Consider the following 19473-nt stretch of genomic DNA (forward strand, 5'->3'; position numbering starts at 1 on the left):
ACTGAACATCCCAGCAGATCAGCAGTTTCTGAAATACTCAGACCAGCCCGTCTGGCACCAAAAACCATGTCACGATCAAAGTCACTTAAATCCCCTTTCTTCCACATTCTGATGCTCGGTTTGAACTACAGCAGATCGTCTTGACCATGTCTACATGCCTAAATGCACTGAGTTGCTGCCATGTGATTGGCTGATTAGAAATTTACGTTAACGAGCAGTTGGAAAGGTGTACCTAATAAAGTGACCGGTAGGTGTATATTTGCCAGATAAAGCAGATGTTGTTCATTTCAGCTCTGTAATTCTGTAATCTCTATCATCTATCATTATACACACAGACACCCACATAAATATATATATTACCTGATATTTTTCAAGATACTTCTATACAGCTTAAAGTGACATTTAAAGGTTTAACTAGGTTAATTAGGTTAATTAGGCAGGTTAGGGTAATTAGGCAAGTTATTGTATAAGGATGGTTTGCTCTGTAGTCTATCGAAAAAATATATAGCTTAAAGGGGCTAATAATTTGGTCCTTAAAATGGTGTTTAAAAAATTAAAAACTGCTTTTATTCTAGCCAAAATAAAACAAATAAGACTTTCTCCAGAAGAAAAATTATTATCAGACATACTGTGAAATTTTACTTGCTCTGTTAAACATAATTTGGGAAATATAAAAAAAATATAAAATTTAAAGGGGGGCTAATAATTCTGACTTCATCTGTATATACAGCGCGAGTCATTTATATGGATACACCTTAATAAAATGGGAATGGTTGGTGATATTAACGTACTGTTTGTGGCACATTAGTATATGTGAGGGGGCAAACTTTTCAAGATGGGTGGTGACCATGGTGGCCATATTTCCCAGAGAGGGGTAGCAGCTGGAAGGGCATCCGCTGCGTAAAACGTGCTGGATAAGTTGGCGGTTCATTCCACTGTGGTGACCCCAGATTAATAAAGGGACTGAGCCGAAAATAAAATAAATGAATGATTGTATATCACAAACAGCAAAGTTTTTAATAAGCAGGTTTAAAGGTTTATTACCTGAGCATGTGTAATTAAGCCAAAACAGTATCATGATTCATCAGCAGGTCGTTGAAAGATGAGTTCATTTGATTTGGCATGAGGAAATAATAAAACACTGCTGGCGTTCACCTGCCTTTTTCTTTTATTACTTTACTGTAAACAATCCATGACAAACAACATTTTAGTCAAATGTGGAAACAAAAGCAAAACTGAGTCATCTGCAATACACAGTAAAGTGAAAGATAATCTGTCAGAAAGCTATGAGTATTAAATGAACCCTCCCAAGAGAAAAGAAACAAACAAACTTCACACACGTATCATCTGCATGTAATCTTCTCACTGCTTAGGAAATATGCTTAAAAACACATTTTTACTCCTGTTAGAAGAATCTCAAATAACACTGAGTTACATGAAGGTTGAGTGATATTTTATGACTATAAAACTTGTGGTTAGTATTCATTCATTCATTCATTTTCCTTCTGCTTAGTCCTTTTTCATCAGGGGTCACCACAGCAGAATGAACAGCTAACTTATCCAGCATATGTTTTATGCAGTGGATGCCCTTCCAGCTGCAACCCAGTATTGGGAAACACCTATATACTCTCACATTCACACACACACTCATCCACTATGGGCATTTTAGTTCATCCAATTCACTTATACTGCATGTCGTTGGACTACAGGGAAATGGCTTAATATATTGTCTCAAAATAATTTAGTGTCTTGATTTTTTGTAGTTTCAAAATACTTTGCAAGAAGTGTAAACTATATGATGGCATCATTAAAATGAAGCCCCTGATTGGCCCTTCTCAGTTACTTGCCTAAGCTTGAGATCGGAACTAAAATGTATTGTAATGTGCTTGGAGTATGGATGGAAATTAAGCCCAAAGAAAGTGACAGACAAATGGCATGGGTATATTTAGGAGCGAGTAAACAATCATTGAAAATAGTATACTGTCTATACCGGAAATACTGTAACTACTTAGGGCTGAACAGAGTAAAGGTCTGTATTTCAGCTTACAGTGTCTTGATGTTTAAGAGAATTTGGACTAAAACCAAACCTTCGTAAGCAGAAAGAATCAACATGACAAGTTAACATGCATGCTGAGGCTTCAATTTATTTCATTCATTCATTCATTTTCCATAGACTTGGTCCCCGATTATCAGGGGTCACCACAGCGGAATGAACCGCCAACTATTCCAGCATATGTTTTACAAAGTGGATGCCCTTCCAGCCACAACACAGTACTGGGAAACACCCATACACACTCATTCACGCACACTCATACACTATGACCAATTTTGTTTACCTGATTCACCTATTGCACATGTCTTTGGACTGTGGGGGAAACTGGAGCACCTGGAGGAAACCCACACCAACATGGGGAGAACATGCAAAATCCACACAGAAATGCCAGCCTGATCTCACGAGGAAATGTAAGTATTTTAGGTTTTGTCAGGTTAGTGGCTAATTCGTAAAAATTTTTACAAGTTCAGTCGTACGAAAATGTATGATTTTAAAAAGGAGGCGTGGCACCCAACCCCACCCCTAACCGTCATTGGGTAATGAGCAAATCGTACTAAATTGTACGAATTAGACCATACGAATTAGCCACTGAATCAAAAAGTTACGAATTGCTATCAGATTACATTGGAAATGCCAACTGACCCAGCCGGGACTCAAACCAGCGATCTTCTCGCTGTGAGGCAACAGCAGTAATCTCCAAGCCACCATAGCACTTTATTTATTTGTGTCTGATAATCTTTGTCATTAAACTGGAGAAAGACTGAACTCAGAACAGGTGGAGGTGAATTGTCCTGCTTTGTGGTGTTTTCTGTAGTTTGCCGTCTTATTGCAAATGTTTATCAAAAGCAGAACTTTTGATAGTTCTAGGAATAACATTGAGCAGGGAACTAAATTAGCGTCTACTTCAGAGCAGGATCTAAACCAGTCCCACAAGAACTGCAATGACATAAAAAAAAAGTTTAGAACTGCAAAGTTTAGTTCTAACCCCAATCAGACACACCTGGGCTAGCTAATTAAGCACTTACTAGGCTTTCTGGAAATATCCATGCAGGTGTGTTAAAGGCAAGTTGGAGCTAAAATCTGCAGGACACCGGCCCTCCTGGACTGAAATTGGGTACCCCTGACTTACACCATTGGCAGATAATTTTGCGTGCTTTACGGAAAAACTTAGCTGGTAGTTCACACTTAGCTGATGATTGATTATAAAGCATGTTTGACATTTTTTCTACACCTTCGCCAATTGGTTAAGTTTTTTCCTTGCTCGCTACTGTCCCCACTAGCTTGCATGGTTCGGGATCTGTGGAGCTGTGCTTCGATGGATTGCTCTTCAGTGTTTGAAGTCTCAGTAGTGATTATCATGGGCGCCGCTGGCCCTCTGAGTAGCTAATATTGAAGAGGGGTGGGGGGGCGGTAGTCGGTATCGCAGCTGAAAGTAAGGAGCACTGGGGGGGGGGATGTAGTGGGCTTCGGGGAAGTTGGTATCGTGGCTGAAAGTAAAGAGCTAGGGAGGGGGTGAGTTGGTATCGCGGTTGAAAGTGAAGAGGGGGGTGGGGAGTTGGTATTGTGGCTGTAAGTGAAGACGGGGGTGGTGGGGGGAAATTGGCGCGGGCCCTTGATAATGTCTCTGGGCACCCCCTAAATGTATGGGCCCTTACGATCTTCATAACACCCCCCCCCCACCCCCAGTTGCGCCCCTGGTGATTATTAAACCACACTGACCTGAACTTAAACTTTGAAAAGTGAACCACACTGTTTCAATTTACTATGATCTTTTATGTGAAGCTGCTTTACATCTACATTGTAAAAGCGCTATACAAATAAAGGTGAATTGAATTGAACATGCTGTCCCATGAGATCATGAGATCATCGAGCTCAGGTAGATCTCAAGAACTCCCCTGCTGTTTGTGGCTAAAGACAAATCAGGGATTGATATGGAGAGATAAACAGCTGGCTAAGAGCTCATCTATGATGCAAATTTTGGTTTAGTCAATTCACCCATGCGAGCACGGGGAGAACATCTAAACTCCACACAGAAATGTCGGACTGGCCTGGTAAAGACTTGCTGCCCTATCTAGGAAAAGCGTAAGGAGTAGGGGTGGAAGGGGGCATTCTTCAAGACAAAGATAACTAAGGTATGAAACTCTGATTATTTATAGTGACTTAGGAATGGTCTGATTGTTGAATCATGTGTTAGCTAATGCAGGACCAGCTGTGATCAATCATAAACTTCTAAACATTCTTAAATCAGGATACATATACATAAGCAAAAAGTACTTTCTGAATATAGTTGTTTAAACAAGATTTATTAGATACTGGCATATATTTTTCCGAAAATAAGACTTGATATCAAAAAGACCAATAAACTAAGTAAGAAAATCCATTGTGATTGACATAAACAGGTCAGTGCAAATACCATACACTGGTGAATTAAAAGGAGGATTCCAGTATTAGTTATATAATTTTCTTATCTAGCTCAGCTGGTTCATGTATTACCAGTAAGACTTGTTTAAAACTTTGACATGAGTGACAAAAGAGCTTGACGAAACAAATGTAACAAGAATCATATGATTTGTGTCTAAGATGCTACACTAGCAAAGGTCACTGAACAGTTTTGTGAAAACTGTTCTCGCATTATTCAAGATATTCAAATAGCAAGCCTATTTAATGACTGTATACATATATATCTAATAAATTAAAGATTTAATGTCATTTAATTGCATTCAGAATATAATGTTCAACCCAAATGCGTGACAGGTGAATTTAAATTCCAGCCATTCTTTACTTACTTCAACCAAAACTATGTTCAATCTACAGTATCTGCCCTTTCTAGGAATCATGACAATTGTTCAATAGTTCACTCCATGAGATGCTAAAAGCCGTTCTCAGATTGCGAACATTCAGTAGCCGTCAGCATGTCTTTCACATATCTCCTCTTGGCCGGGCTTCTGCTAGCCTTCACCGTAACAGCCTCACAATATTATGGAGGATCAATGAGCTTCAACCCAAGATTAAACTCTAATGGATCATACGAGGTGAGAACTATTATGCTTTAACTGCTTTATTATACAAATCTGGATGTATGTCTTGTGTACCGTGAGGTGGATTAGGATGTTAATGTATTTGCGTTTTAAATGTAAATGCAAAGAACAATACTGCATAATTGCAATATAAAGACACGTAAAATTGTGTACATTTTATATCCGGTCTTTGATTTCTTTAGTAGCTGTGCCAAGTTATTTTTGAAAGTTAATGACTAAAAGTAGAGGTGACATGGTGGCTCAGTGGTTAGCACTGTCACCTCAGAGCAAGAAGGTTGCTGGTTCGAGTCCTGGCTGGGCCAAGACATGCGCTACAGATGAACTGGGTAAACAAAATTGCCCGAAGTGTATGAATGTGTGTGTGTGAATGTGAAAGTGTTGGATAAGTTGGCGGTTCATTCCACTGTGGCGACCCCTAATGAATAAAGAGACTAAGCCGAAGGCAAATAAATGAACTAAACGTAGAACTATATAGCTTTTCAAGCTAATTTATACTTCCTTAATTTTAAGCATACCTCCATAGTTTTATGGGTTCTTGGGTTTAACATATTAGTTGCATGGTAATATTACATATACAATCACCACTGTGGGAAATGACAGATAATAATATTTGAGGAAGCACTGCAACTTCTTTTTCCTTCATAAAAATGTAACTGGTCTCACAAATGCCAAACTTAGCAACAAAAAGGTTGCGATGTTACCTGATGTAAGGGAACACAATCTCGAGACAGACTTGTGACAGACTTGGGCTCAGCCATTTCATGACTCATGTTAACTCTCGTGTACTGTTGGGAATGTTTTCTTCCACACTGGGGTGATTTTGAGTCTTAATTTGGCCACAACTTTTTCTTCTTAACTTTCTCGTTTCAGCTAGCAGAATGATTTTTGGTGACAAAACTTATGACACAAAATTTGGGAAAATGCTTAGAATTTAAAAAAAACTTAATACACTCTGGACAAATTTACTTTCCTTTTGTTATGCTGAGGATGAAACTGCTGTAAAAATGCATCAGATACATATTTTTTTCATAAAATCAACCTCAGTCCTGATCAAAACTACTAAATTGTTTAGAAAATTACAGAATTTAAATTTTTTATTTGGCAAATTCATAAATGATGTCACTGATTTGGTAAAAAAACAAACATAAAATGACATATTTTTAATATAAAAAGTAATTGTAGACTGGATTTTTTGTACCTTTTATCGAAGTCTTAAACATGTGAAATAACATTGCCATTGACGCATTGTTTTTGATTGATTTTCATTTTTTCACCTTAATTTACTGTTGGTGTGTTTTTGCCCAATGACTTCCATTATAACCACATATTTTTTTATAAAAAAAAACATGACACCATATAATCATGCATTTTTGATAATTGGTGGTTTTCCCTGTTGGGAATGGATAACATTTGTAATTTGTACTGGTGATCATCTGTTGCCCCTATTAACGCTTTAGATAGGCCTGTGCAAAAAAAAAGTTTAGTTTCTGGATATTATATGGAGTATAACAGCAAGTTAAAGTGTGTGTACATGTGTCTGTGAGTGTGTGATAGTGACCATTGTTCACTTATCTTGATGTGTCTGAGAAAATCAAAATATGCATCTCAGCTCTCAGAACTACATGGAGTAAACAAAAAACAAAGTCTGTGTATTTATCCACCATCAAATGTGGTTATGAAGGAAGGCAATAGGTAAAACAAAATAAAGTCCACAACTACATTTTATACTGAAAATACATAATTTTGTGTGTTCTTTTCACCAAGTCTGTGACATCATTTATGAATTTGACAATTAAAGAGTTAAAATCCTGTAAGTATCAAAACAATTTAGTAGTTTTGATCAGGACTGAGGTTGATTTACAAATTTATGCAAAAAAAATTGAGAAAAAATATTAATCTGATGCATTTTTACAGCAGTTTAATTCAGTGGATGTTTTCACGTCTAACATTACAAAATGAAAGTCAATTTGATCAGTACACAAGGGTTAAATAAGACTGCTCTACTGGTTAATCCAGTTATGCAATCACACGATTTGCTTTTGTTTCTACATCAAAGAATTTCTTGTACAATAAAAGCATTTGAATCAATTGAGCATATTCATTTTTATTAACATTTTATTGAAGCCCATTTCCTGCACTGAATAATACTTTTGTTTTCTCAGAATTACATGATACAAATTCACAATTATAACTTTTTTTTACAGAATTATGAGATTTGAAACTGCAATTTATAAAGTGAGAATATACTTGCAATTTTCAGATAATAAATTGCAATTGTGAGTTATGAAGTCAAAATTTTAAGAAATAAGCTTGCAGTGGTGGAAATAAGCTTTCAAACATCTTGGAATTTCCATCCAGCATTTTTTATTATAAAAATATGTGATTAAAAACATAGTTAAGGACTCTAAAAAATGTTTGCACTATTAAAGAAAATTAAAAACACTAGAATAGTATGTATTAAGCCGCAAATGGCCTATGAACTGACCCCCATAAATATATGATTAATCCATATAAGTAGTGATTATAAGTATTATTATTTTACAAATAGCAATGCCTAAATTGTCAAATCTGCAAAATTTCAGTAATTAATAAATATAGCGAATATATGCATAATATTCTGAAGTAATAATTAATTAGATTAGATAAGCAACACCATTTAAAATGGGTTCACAATTTAGATTTTTTTTTACAGTGCAGTATTTTGAATGTTTGCACTTCTTACCAGCAGATTTCAACATCAACCACAAAACTTAAAGGCCTCACTTCAGTCATTTAATAAACCATTGATAATTTCAGGTGGAACTACGCTACAAGACGGCCTACAATGACTGTTCCCAATATAATTACTGGTCCTGCATGTCTGGAGACTGTGGAAATGAGGTCAGTAAAGTGATTGGTAGAGTAGATTCGAGTTCCAATGGAAACAACTGGTGTCAGTCTGAGGGAGTCGTAACAACGGCTTTATCCACCAACAGCCCATTTGAGTAAGCGTAAGTGGAATAACAGAATCACACACTTACAATATAAATCTGAACCAAATAATAAAAATATGAAGTGCCAATTTTTTTCAACAGGACAATGGGTTGCTGTTGGATCAACGACATAGCCGCATACATTGGAGACTGGGGTCTTTTTTCTTTCATTGACCTTGGAGTGAGATCCGACACTTTAGTGCCTAACAGATCCCCAATCTCCACCACCCTACCATTTCTTAAGTAAAAACTGCATTCCAGATGTGCATTTAACATGATGTAGGAATGTAAATGTACATTACTTTGGCACATTGCTTGTGTTGCAGAGTTCCTCAAAACTGTCCCAGGAGGTACAACCTTTTAGCCTTTGATCCAGATGACGACCAGGTCAGATGCAGATTTGGACTTCAACAAAACAATGAGTGTGGAATCTGCAACCAACCTGATGGTTTCACCCTGAACCAGGTGAAGAATATTAGATATTCGTATCACATTATGAAGTAATTTATCACTCACCAATAATTCATTATCAAAATTACTATAACAAAATGGCATCTTCATAGTTATATTAGTTCTATTAAAGAAATATCTATATTGCATTCAAGACAGGGTTTAAAACAGTTTAAAGCACTTGAGTTACTGATGTCTTGCTCTTATTTTCTGATTGTTGTTGCATCTCTGTTATACTGTTAAGAGACCCAAATGCTGCATTTAATGCTATCAACCACAGCATTCTCTGGGACAGTCTTAAAATGTATTTTGATATAACAGGAATTACATTGGCAAAGTTCAAATTAAAAGGTGTAACATTGGTCACAAATTCAATATAGAATACCACAAGGTTCCATACTTGGACCATAAATGTTCTTGCTTTATGCTACACTTAACATGCATGGAGTTTCATTGTTATGCTGACAATACTTAGCTCTATATTACTTTTATGCCTGACAAAACATAACATTCACATTCATAATTTAAAAAGTGCATAGTTAATATCTAGCAACTTTGACTACATATTTCTGAGGGAAAATAATTGGGAATTATGGTATCAGTGTCAGAAGTTATCAAACATAGCAACAGATAAAGTGAGAGAATCCATTCCTATAAAGATTGTAAAAATGAATGTTATGAGGTTAAAGGTGATGTTATCACTGCAAAATAAACTGGAATTACAAGTATACATCAAGCCTGATTTCTACACAGCATTTACTACATGGGTATTTCAGTTCTTTCATACAGTTTTTATTTTCTTTAAAATGTAGAATAACTGCTCTCTGTCATATGGACAAACCCTGGTCCTTGGAGTTTATTCATTTGAGCTGGTACTGGAGGATTTCCCCATTCGCAAAATTACTCTGTCCTACACCGACCAAACTTCAGTGGAAAGATTTCCAATCAGTTTCATCAGAAACCGGCGCAATGCCAATGCAAAATCACCAACAACAACAACAACAACAACAACGACGACGACGACACCCACAACAACACTTGCAACAAGTTCCACAATAATTACAACACCAACCACAACAACTAAAACATCTACAACACCTGCAACAAGGTTCACACTGACTACAACACCAACCACAACACCTACAACAAGGTCCACACTGACTACAACACCAACTACAACACCTACAACAACACCTGCAACAAGGTCCACACTGACTACAACACCAACCACAACACCTACAACAACACCTGCAACAAGGTCCACACCGACTACAACACCAACCACAACACCTGCAACAAGTTCAACACTGACTACAACACCTACAACAACACCTGCCACAAGGTCCACTCTGACTACAACACCAACCTCAACATCTACAACAACACCTGCAACAAGCTCCACACTGACTACAACACCAACCACAACATCTACAACAACACCTGCAACAAGCTCCATGCTGACTACAACACCTACAACAACACCCACAACAATGTCTACAACACCTGAAACATCACCATCAACATCTACAACAACATCCACAATAACAGCTTTAACAATACCTTCAACAACGCTCACACCAGCACCTACAACATTCACAATTCCTAAAATAACATCAACACCTACAACAGTACCCACAACACCAGTACCCACAACAACCCCCACAATAATTCCTACTACAACACCCACACCTGCACCAACAACAACACCAGAACCCAGACCAACCTCTACAATAATTCCTACAACAACACGCACACCTGCACCAACAACAACAACAACAACACCAGAACCCACACCAACCCCCACAATATTTCCTACAACACCCACGACGACAACAGAACCCACAATAATTTCTACAACACCCACAACAACAACAGAACCCACAACAACCCCCACAATAATTCCTACAACACCTACACCCACAACAACACCGGAATCCACACCAACCCCCACAATATTTCCTACAACATCCACGACGACAACAGAACCCACAATAATTTCTACAACACCCACAACAACAACAGAACCCACAACAACCCCCACAATAATTCCTACAACACCTACACCCACAACAACACCGGAATCCACACCAACCACTACAATAATTCCTACAACACCCACACGCACAACAACACCAGAACCCACAACACCCACAATAATTCCTACAACACCCACATCTGCACCAACAATGCCAGAACCAACAACTCCCACAATAATTGCTACAACACCCACACCTGCACCCACAACAACACCAGAACCCACAACAACCCCGACAATAAATCTTAAAACAACACCTGCAGCCACAACAGTGCCAGAACCCACATCAACCCACACAATAACTCCTACAACACCCATACCTGCACCAACAACAACAACAATGCCAGAACCCACAACAACACCCACAATTATTCAAACAACAGCACTAACACCTGCAGCCACAACAACGCCAGAACCTACATCAACCCCCACAATAATTCCTACTACAACACCCACATCTGCGCCCACAACAACCCCCACATTAATTCCTACTACAACACCTGCACCAACAACAACACCCGAATCCACACAAACCCCCACAATAATTCCTACAACAACATCCACACCTGTAGCCACAACAACACCAGAACCCACAACACCCACAATAATTCCTACAACACCCACACCTGCACCAACAATGCCAGAACCAACAACAACCCCCACAATAATTCCTACAACCCCCACACCTGCACCCACAACAACACCAGAACCCACAACAACCCTGACAATAAATCCTACTACAACACCTTCAGCCACAACAGCGCCAGAACCCACATTAACCCACACAATAATTCCTACTACAACACCTACACCTGCACCCACAACAACACCCGAATCCCCACAAAAACCCACAATAATTCCTACTACAACACCCACACCTGCACCAACAACAACACCAGAACCCACAACAACCCCTCCAAAAATTCCTACAACAACACCTACACCTGGACCCACAACAACACCCGAATCCACACAAACCCCCACAATAATTCCTACTACAACACCCACACCTGCACCAACAACAACACCAGAACCCACAACAACCCCCACAATAATTCCTACAACAACACCTACACCTGGACCCACAACAACACCCGAATCCACACAAACCCCCACAATAATTCCTACTACAACACCCATACCTGCACCAACAACAATGCCAGAACCCACAACAACACCCACAATAATTCCAACAACAACACCCACACCTGCAGCCACAACAACGCCAGAACCTACATCAACACCCACAATAATTCCAACAACAACACCCACACCTGCAGCCACAACAACGCCAGAACCTACATCAACCCCCACAATAATTCCTACTACAACACCTACACCTGCACCCACAACAACACCTGAATCCACGCAAACCCCCACAATAATTCCTACAACACCCACACCTGCACCAACAACAACACCAGAACCCACAACAACCCCCATAATAATTTCTACAACAACACCTACACCTGCACTCACAACAACACCTGAATCCACACAAACCCCCACAATAATTCCTACTACAACACCCACACCTGCACCAACAACAACACTAGAACCCACAACAACCCCCATAATAATTCCTACAACAACACCTACACCTGGACCCACAACAACACCCGAATCCACACAAACCCCCACAATAATTCCTACTACAACACCCATACCTGCACCAACAACAATGCCAGAACCCACAACAACACCCACAATAATTCCAACAACAACACCCACACCTGCAGCCACAACAACGCCAGAACCTACATCAACCCCCACAATAATTCCTACTACAACACCTACACCTGCACCCACAACAACACCTGAATCCACGCAAACCCCCACAATAAATCCTACAACACCCACACCTGCACCAACAACAACACCAGAACCCACAACAACCCTCATAATAATTTCTACAACAACACCTACACCTGCACTCACAACAACACCTGAATCCACACAAACCCCCATAATAATTCCTACAACACCCACATCTGCACCCACAACAACGCCAGAACTCACAACAACCCCCACAATAATTCCTACAACAACACCTACACCTGCACCCACAACAACACCCGAATCCACAAAAAACCCCACAATAATTCCTACTACAACACCCATACCTGCACCAACAGCATCGCCAGAACCCACAACAACACCCACAATAATTCCAACAACACCCACACCTGCAGCCACAACAACGCCAGAACCTACATCAACCACCACAATAATTCCTACTACAACACCCACACCTGCACTAACAACACCACCAGAACCCACAACAACCCCTACCACACCCACACCTGCACCACCACCAACAACAACAGAACCCACAATAGTTCCTACAACAACACCTACGACAGTGCCCACAACATCTTCACCCACAACACCAGAACCCACTCCAACCCCTACAATAATTCCTATGCCAACATCCACACCTGCAGCCACAACAACACCAGAACCCACAACAACCCCCACAATAACTCCAATGCCAACATCTACACTAACATCTACAACCACAATAGCACCCACAGAAGCACCAACCCCTACAATAACTCAAACAACTCTCACAACAACACAAACAACCCTTACAGCAGCACCTATAATGACTCCTACAACTACCATGATAACATCCCAAGCACCAACTACTTTACCACTGAGCAAAATTCCTCTTCAGTTTTCTTTTCAAGGTATGTTTGAAAGGTTTGTACAATAAGCTTCAAAATTATATTGATACATGTATTTAAATTAACATTATTTATACATTTCAGTTGACAGTCCAGCACCATCTTGTGTTGAGGGTGAATATCTGCCACAGTTCCTCTACCCAACACCTCTACACGGAGAACTCTTGCAGGCTCGTGTAAATCATGGGTTTGAGTTCAGAGTGAATGCTTCTGCATCTTTTTCAAGGTATTTTGGGAAAAGGCGTATTTGGGCTTGTTTTAAAATGAAACTAAACTAAACTGCAACTTAATTTGGAATTGCATATTAGCACACTACCCCTGCCTGGTTCTCACATGCATAATACATTAACCATGTCTTCCAGATTTAAAATAGGAAAAAAGAAGACTAATGTTATTTGTCTCTCAGTGTTCATATTTCTTGTTTTTGTCATCCAGAGTTATTGATGTCATCATAAGTGGACCATTAAACAGCACAAAGACCAAAACTACAACTGGAGAATATGTGATTAACTGGACACCAACTCAAGAAAACTATGGTCAACACTTTCCATTTTGCTTCATTGCAGAAGCCCAACACATGTATGTTTCAAAAAGTCAATGTTCTTTACAATTTTGTAACCACTTTAATCATGCTATGACGCTTGATGGAAATGGTTTTGTTTTAAGGTCTGATATTTACCAGTCTGAGATGAGGTGCATTGTTGCAGAGGTCATTGATGAAGGTATATAAAGCAGACTCAAATTATAATTCTATGAAAAAATATTGTATATACATACTGTGTGCATATTCCAGGAAAACAGACAACTTTGATGACTCATCTTGCACTACACATTCAATCCTCTCTCCATCAATAGCATGTTAATTTACATTTGAACATCCTGCTATAAAGAATTGTGTTTGCATGCCATTCACCATAAATGCTTTTTTCAGGACCTGTGGTACATGTAACCTGCTCCGCAAACTCAATGTCAGTCACAATAGTGAGATCTTCCATCCAAAACCTCAGGGGTGACCAACTGAGACTGATAGATCCGTCTTGTCAGCTTTACTCCAACAGTACTGATGTGTACGCCAGCACACCGCTTGATGGATGTGGCACCACGTTAGAGGTAAAGCATTTACAAAACAACACCAACAACAACAACAACAACCAGATCTTGTGAATCCCAGAGCTAAAAGATATCAAATCTTCTGTTTCTTTGTAGGAGACAGACAACGAACTCATCTTTAAGAATAAAGTCATTGCATTTGATAATCCCCAGGGCGTTACATCCAGAAACAACCTAGAACTTGAAATTATGTGCGCGTACCAGAAAAACAACAACATTAGACAGGAGTTTGGTACTCACAAGTCTCCAATCAGAATCTCTGATAAGGGTTTTGGCACATTGAACTATCACTTTGAGTTTTACCCATCTAACAGTTTCCAAAACATGACAGATCCAAGTGCCTACCCACTTGAGTATGATGTGGGAGATATGATCTACATGAAGATCGAGCCTGACTCTCCAGTCCCAGACACTGAGCTGTTTCTTGAGTCCTGTATGGCTACACCTTATGATACTCCCAATTACCCGGTCTCCTATCCCATCATCACCAATGGGTGAGATTCTACAAACACATATGAGCATTCACATAATCCAAACATATCAATGTTACACAATACAGTTACCAGTAAAAAAATAATAATCGAGTTCTCCTTTCTATTTCAGATGCAACATGGATGAAACAGTTCAGTTTTTCTCAAGTCACAAACCATATGTTGAGTTTGAAATGGCGGCCTTCAAATTCACTGGGTTTCAAGACCAGGTTAGAGTCCTATTTAGTCCAGACTATGTTTATGAGTCCAATGACAATACTGCACATTTTATGAACCTTATGCTCACCACAGCTGCATTTTATTCAGAGTTCTTTTATAAAAAATGTAAAATCTACAGAACCGATAAGTGGCCAGGCAGTCAAGGTTCTATTGTGACTGCTGATACTCTTAATATTCTACTTCTTCTTCAGAAATTGAAGCCTATGGCTGTATTTAGATCCATATGGTAAAAATTGTTAAAATTTGGCACACAAACAGAGGTCTGATCATTAAACACATCCAATTAGGAGCCTGTACCTCGATCACTTTGGTGCCACCAAATTGGCAGATATGCATTTTTTAAAATATACACAGTACAAACTATTCCAATGCAATAAAAATTACTTCGCAATTAACTGAAAACATTAGGGATGTCCCGATCCAACATTGATATTGGAAGTAGGTCCAATATCAGTCCAAAAAAACTCTATCGGACTGCATTAAAAATCTCTTATATGTCGGCGCCAGTGGTGTAGTGGTTGGAGCATTGACGCATGCACTCCTGTGCTCACGGCGACCAGAGTTCGATTCTGCCTCGCGGTCCTATGCCAATCCTTCCCCTCTCTCTGTTCCCATGCTTTCCTATCAGTCCTCTCTACTTCCCTATACAATAAAGGTGAAAACCCTGAAAACATAATTAGAAAAAAAAGTAATAATAATAAAAAAAACATAAAAAAAAATATAAAAAAATCACCGATATAAGCAGTCTGATCCGCTCTAAACTCTGTTACAGCTATTCTATCCAGTAGCGTCCAGTGCCAGCGTGCAAATCCCACGTGATCACAACACTGCTTGCTAGCAAAGTCCCTTTAAGATTTAACATGCTCTTCACACCAAGTTATGGTGTATTACGATAGAAATCTATTGTGACGGTAGCCCACACTAACGCTATCAACAATGGCACATCTCTACTGGTTTATTTACTTTACGTCAAGCGATCTTTACATGGTTTTGTATCATAGAAAAAACGTTTACAATTCGGTCATGGCATTTTGTGGTGCATCCAGTGTGATACTTAACTCAACACCAGCGCTTCCCACATTGAAGACTTTACCTCAGCGGCCCGGTTCTATGTGCGTCAGAATACTCCGCCACAGACTCGCGTGCTCTGTTGCTGCACACCCACTGAGTGCGAACACAGATACACGGACACTGGTAAAGTCAGTCTTAAATCAGTCAATATTCTCATTCCAGCATAATGGACCCTTTTCACAAGACTATTATGACGTCTTTAATGGTCATAGATTCTTAATCAGTGCCAGATGTAGCTGACTCATTGCAACCCAAAAACTATCCAAATCCTGGCGAAAATGCAAAAGAAATCGCCCAGTCATCTATAAGAAAGAAAGGTGGGGGGGGGGGGGGTGACTGTTGCGCAAAACACAAAAAGTGTGAGTGCGGGTTGGGGGGGGGGGGGGGAGGGGGGGCTGTGACAGTCTCGAGAACACATTGGAGGGGGGTAGGTGTTCCAATGTAAAAACCGCCTAAATTTTCTTTACCTGCCTATGTCCTTTTATACCCACACAATCCAGTTCAAAACCGCCCAAAATTGGGGAAACCACCCAATCTGGCAAAACTGTTCTTTATTCGTTTAAAGTTTTTAATATTTAGTTTTTTTATATATATTTATGTATGTATTACATCATCTTTGCATCTAATTACAAAAAACTAATTACTGCTTGTGCGAGATGTTTGAAATGCAGAGTGTGGGGCAGGACAGTAAATTTGACGTTGTTTTGTCTTCTGCTTCACACAATTTCTTTTTCTTTTTCATTTTATTATTTCAGCAAATAGGATTGTAAAAAGATTTTTTGTTGTACTCTCCTATTCACTGCACTCTAAGTTAAGCCAACTATGACAAGTTCCTCTACTGAGAAACCCAGAAAAGGGTCTATAATCCTGAAACTTTGAGCCTGTTTAAAAAGGAAAAAGTGATGTATTCCTCAACTCTCATTGTCTCTTGGCTTTTTGTCTTCTTCCTCTCCTCCTGCTCATCTGTAGGTGTTCATCAGCTGCTCCATAATCGTATGTCAGGCAGGCGTTCCCAACACTCGCTGCTCTCAGGGCTGCATCAACGGCACTGTCGCTCCACCTTCACACAACATCAACAAAAGAGACGCCCCCATCCAGACCAGCAATCACTTCATCTCTCAGGGACCCATACGGCTGAGGAGGAGCCCATCACGTAAGACAGCATAACTTCATATTTAGTAACATGATTGTATCCTTAACTAGTGTGTTAACCACTGCAACCTTTACTCTAATTTCAGAGGTGAACCCGGCATTGAATGTAAACCTTGCTGTCGTTGCTGGGTCTCTGCTGGCCATTACTGCTATGATTTGTGGTGTGATCTTCTACAAATCCAGGATCAGAAATCAATCCTTGCCATCACACAACTTTTGAATGTGTCAGCATTTTTTCCCAAGGCATAATGCAATATTTTTTATGGCGAAAACAGAATTTATAAGCTTGTTGGTGTGTTAACAATATTTCATTCTGGTGGAATGATCTTCCCGTACCCACACGGACTGCAGATTCCCTGGTATCTTTTAAAAGACAACTAAAAACCCATTCTTTTATGTGATCACCTGAACCCTAGTGAATAATATCAAGACCCTTCTTCTCTCCCCTAATTCCCCATACAATAGAATCTGGATGCAGACTTGGATTTGCACGGAGACTGCATATATCAGAGATGCAATGTTAGACTCAATGCACTCAAAAGAGCCAGTGATGTCAGTGTGAGGGGGGTAGGGTTAGTGGCGGGGTTAGGTGTGCACATTAAAAAAAGCATTGCATGCAGCTCACCTTGCAACTGCACCAAGTCTGCATACAGAACCCTCTCTCTAATCACACCAACCCTAAATTTGATTCATTCCGAGTGTGCCTCGCACAGGTGAATGGTCTTAATGAACCAACATGGTAGAATCAACATGGGCTCATTCTAAAAAACGTATCCCTATATACATTTCTGTGGATCACGAATTATGTAGTCAGAATACGTATGGCTGCATTTCATCATTAAAACGAACGCTACGGGGCGGTTTGACGCCGGTCCTTTTTGCGCTAGCAGCAGACCGCTTACCTCGGTATGGACAGCTTTCCCGCTATTATCAGTTTGTCGAGTAGCTCGCCATGTATGTCAGCAGACTTGAGACACAGAAAGGAGTTGACCACGACAACGGGGTTTGAATCCAGCAAAGAATGGTTACAGAAAGCAGGTCAGACAAAAACAGAAGCCAAAAAATAAAATAAACAACGGTAAGAAAGTGGTAAAATCTGAAAACGTGGTAGAAATCAGATGAGGACTTTTCTTTTACTGGATTGCTTTTTAAAACTGTGGGTTGGGTTTAGGGGAGTGTGTGGGCGGGTCAATTGGTGCTTTTGAAAACACTATTGGTCAGGTTTAGGGGAGGAGGAGGGTAAGTCAGTTGATTAGTCAGACAGCGGCCGCTGGTTGAATTACATGAGAAGAGCAGGCCCGAATGGCACTAGCAAGAGAAATTTGAAATTTCAAAAAGCATACACAGCGGCCTTTGCACTGTAAAAAATGGCCGTGATTTCAACGGTAAAACACTGTACAAATGCTACAGTAAAAATCTGTAACCTGGTAAACAGTATGTTTCCTTAATATTTTACGGCGAATAACTGTAAATTGATTTTCACAGAATTCCTTGCATGGCACATCACTTTTTATGCTTTTTGTTGACATTACTATGGATCTTTCTAGTTGTTTCCCCATCAGTTATGAACATTAGAGATTTATGTTACATCTAATGTTGATAAACAATGTTTATTTCATGACTTTAATTCTATGCGTGGTACCATACTGGTGTTTAGTAGCTGTCTGAATGACACTGAGCACCTTCTGTGCACAGATATAGTTTTTCTGCTTGTGGGAAGGTAGTTTGTGATGAGCATTGGTTCATTATGTAACTTTCTCATCACCACCTGCATATGTTAATGTGTGTAACTCTGTAACAAAAGATGTGTAGATGTTGGTAATTCAAAATACAGACATATTACAGCTATAAATTAATGAAATCCGATAGTATACCGTAAAAATGAGAAATTGCTTTTACGGTTTGTATCGTATTTTTAACGGTGAAAAACTGGCAACCACAGCTGCCCGTTTTTTTACTGTAAATTTTACGGGTTTATTTTTTACAGTGTGGTAGATTCACGAAAACAAACAGACAAACAAAAAAAAAAAAAGTACCTCCAGGGACATATTTGGCGCTTTTCAGAAATGTATACATCAGTACTTTTTCAGAATGAGACTGGGTTGTGTAGCACACTCATTACACACTCATTACAATTAATGAAAAAAAAAAAACTTTTTATGAAGTGTGCTTCACAAAGGTGAGTGGGTTTGACA

General features: G+C 39.4%; 1 protein-coding gene across 1 annotated transcript; it reads left to right on the forward strand.

Annotated features, from left to right (window-relative positions):
• Positions 1-4953: 4953 nt before the first annotated feature.
• On the forward strand, positions 4954-18294 carry LOC130245912 (mucin-2-like). The gene is made up of 13 exons (XM_056478703.1): positions 4954-5085; positions 7888-8081; positions 8166-8306; positions 8390-8528; positions 9326-13238; positions 13320-13461; positions 13671-13814; positions 13902-13957; positions 14167-14345; positions 14442-14839; positions 14949-15045; positions 17096-17279; positions 17365-18294. Exons 3-13 carry the CDS (start codon positions 8170-8172, stop codon positions 17496-17498), a joined length of 5523 nt encoding a protein of 1840 aa, XP_056334678.1. The 5' UTR covers positions 4954-5085; positions 7888-8081; positions 8166-8169; the 3' UTR covers positions 17499-18294.
• The last annotated feature ends 1179 nt before the right edge of the window (positions 18295-19473 follow it).

Source organism: Danio aesculapii, chromosome 18 (assembly GCF_903798145.1).
Source record: "Danio aesculapii chromosome 18, fDanAes4.1, whole genome shotgun sequence".
NCBI lineage: Eukaryota > Metazoa > Chordata > Actinopteri > Cypriniformes > Danionidae > Danio > Danio aesculapii.

What these genes read in the sequence shown, in the direction of transcription:
- LOC130245912 (XM_056478703.1), top strand. Translation starts at nt 8,170, where the DNA reads ATGGGTTGCTGTTGGATCAACGACATAGCCGCATACATTGGAGACTGG. An exon ending in ATGGTTTCACCCTGAACCAG is followed by an intron (nt 8,529 to 9,325) that starts GTGAAGAATATT and finishes TTTAAAATGTAG; the next exon opens with AATAACTGCTCTCTGTCATA. An exon ending in GCTTCTGCATCTTTTTCAAG is followed by an intron (nt 13,462 to 13,670) that starts GTATTTTGGGAA and finishes TTTGTCATCCAG; the next exon opens with AGTTATTGATGTCATCATAA.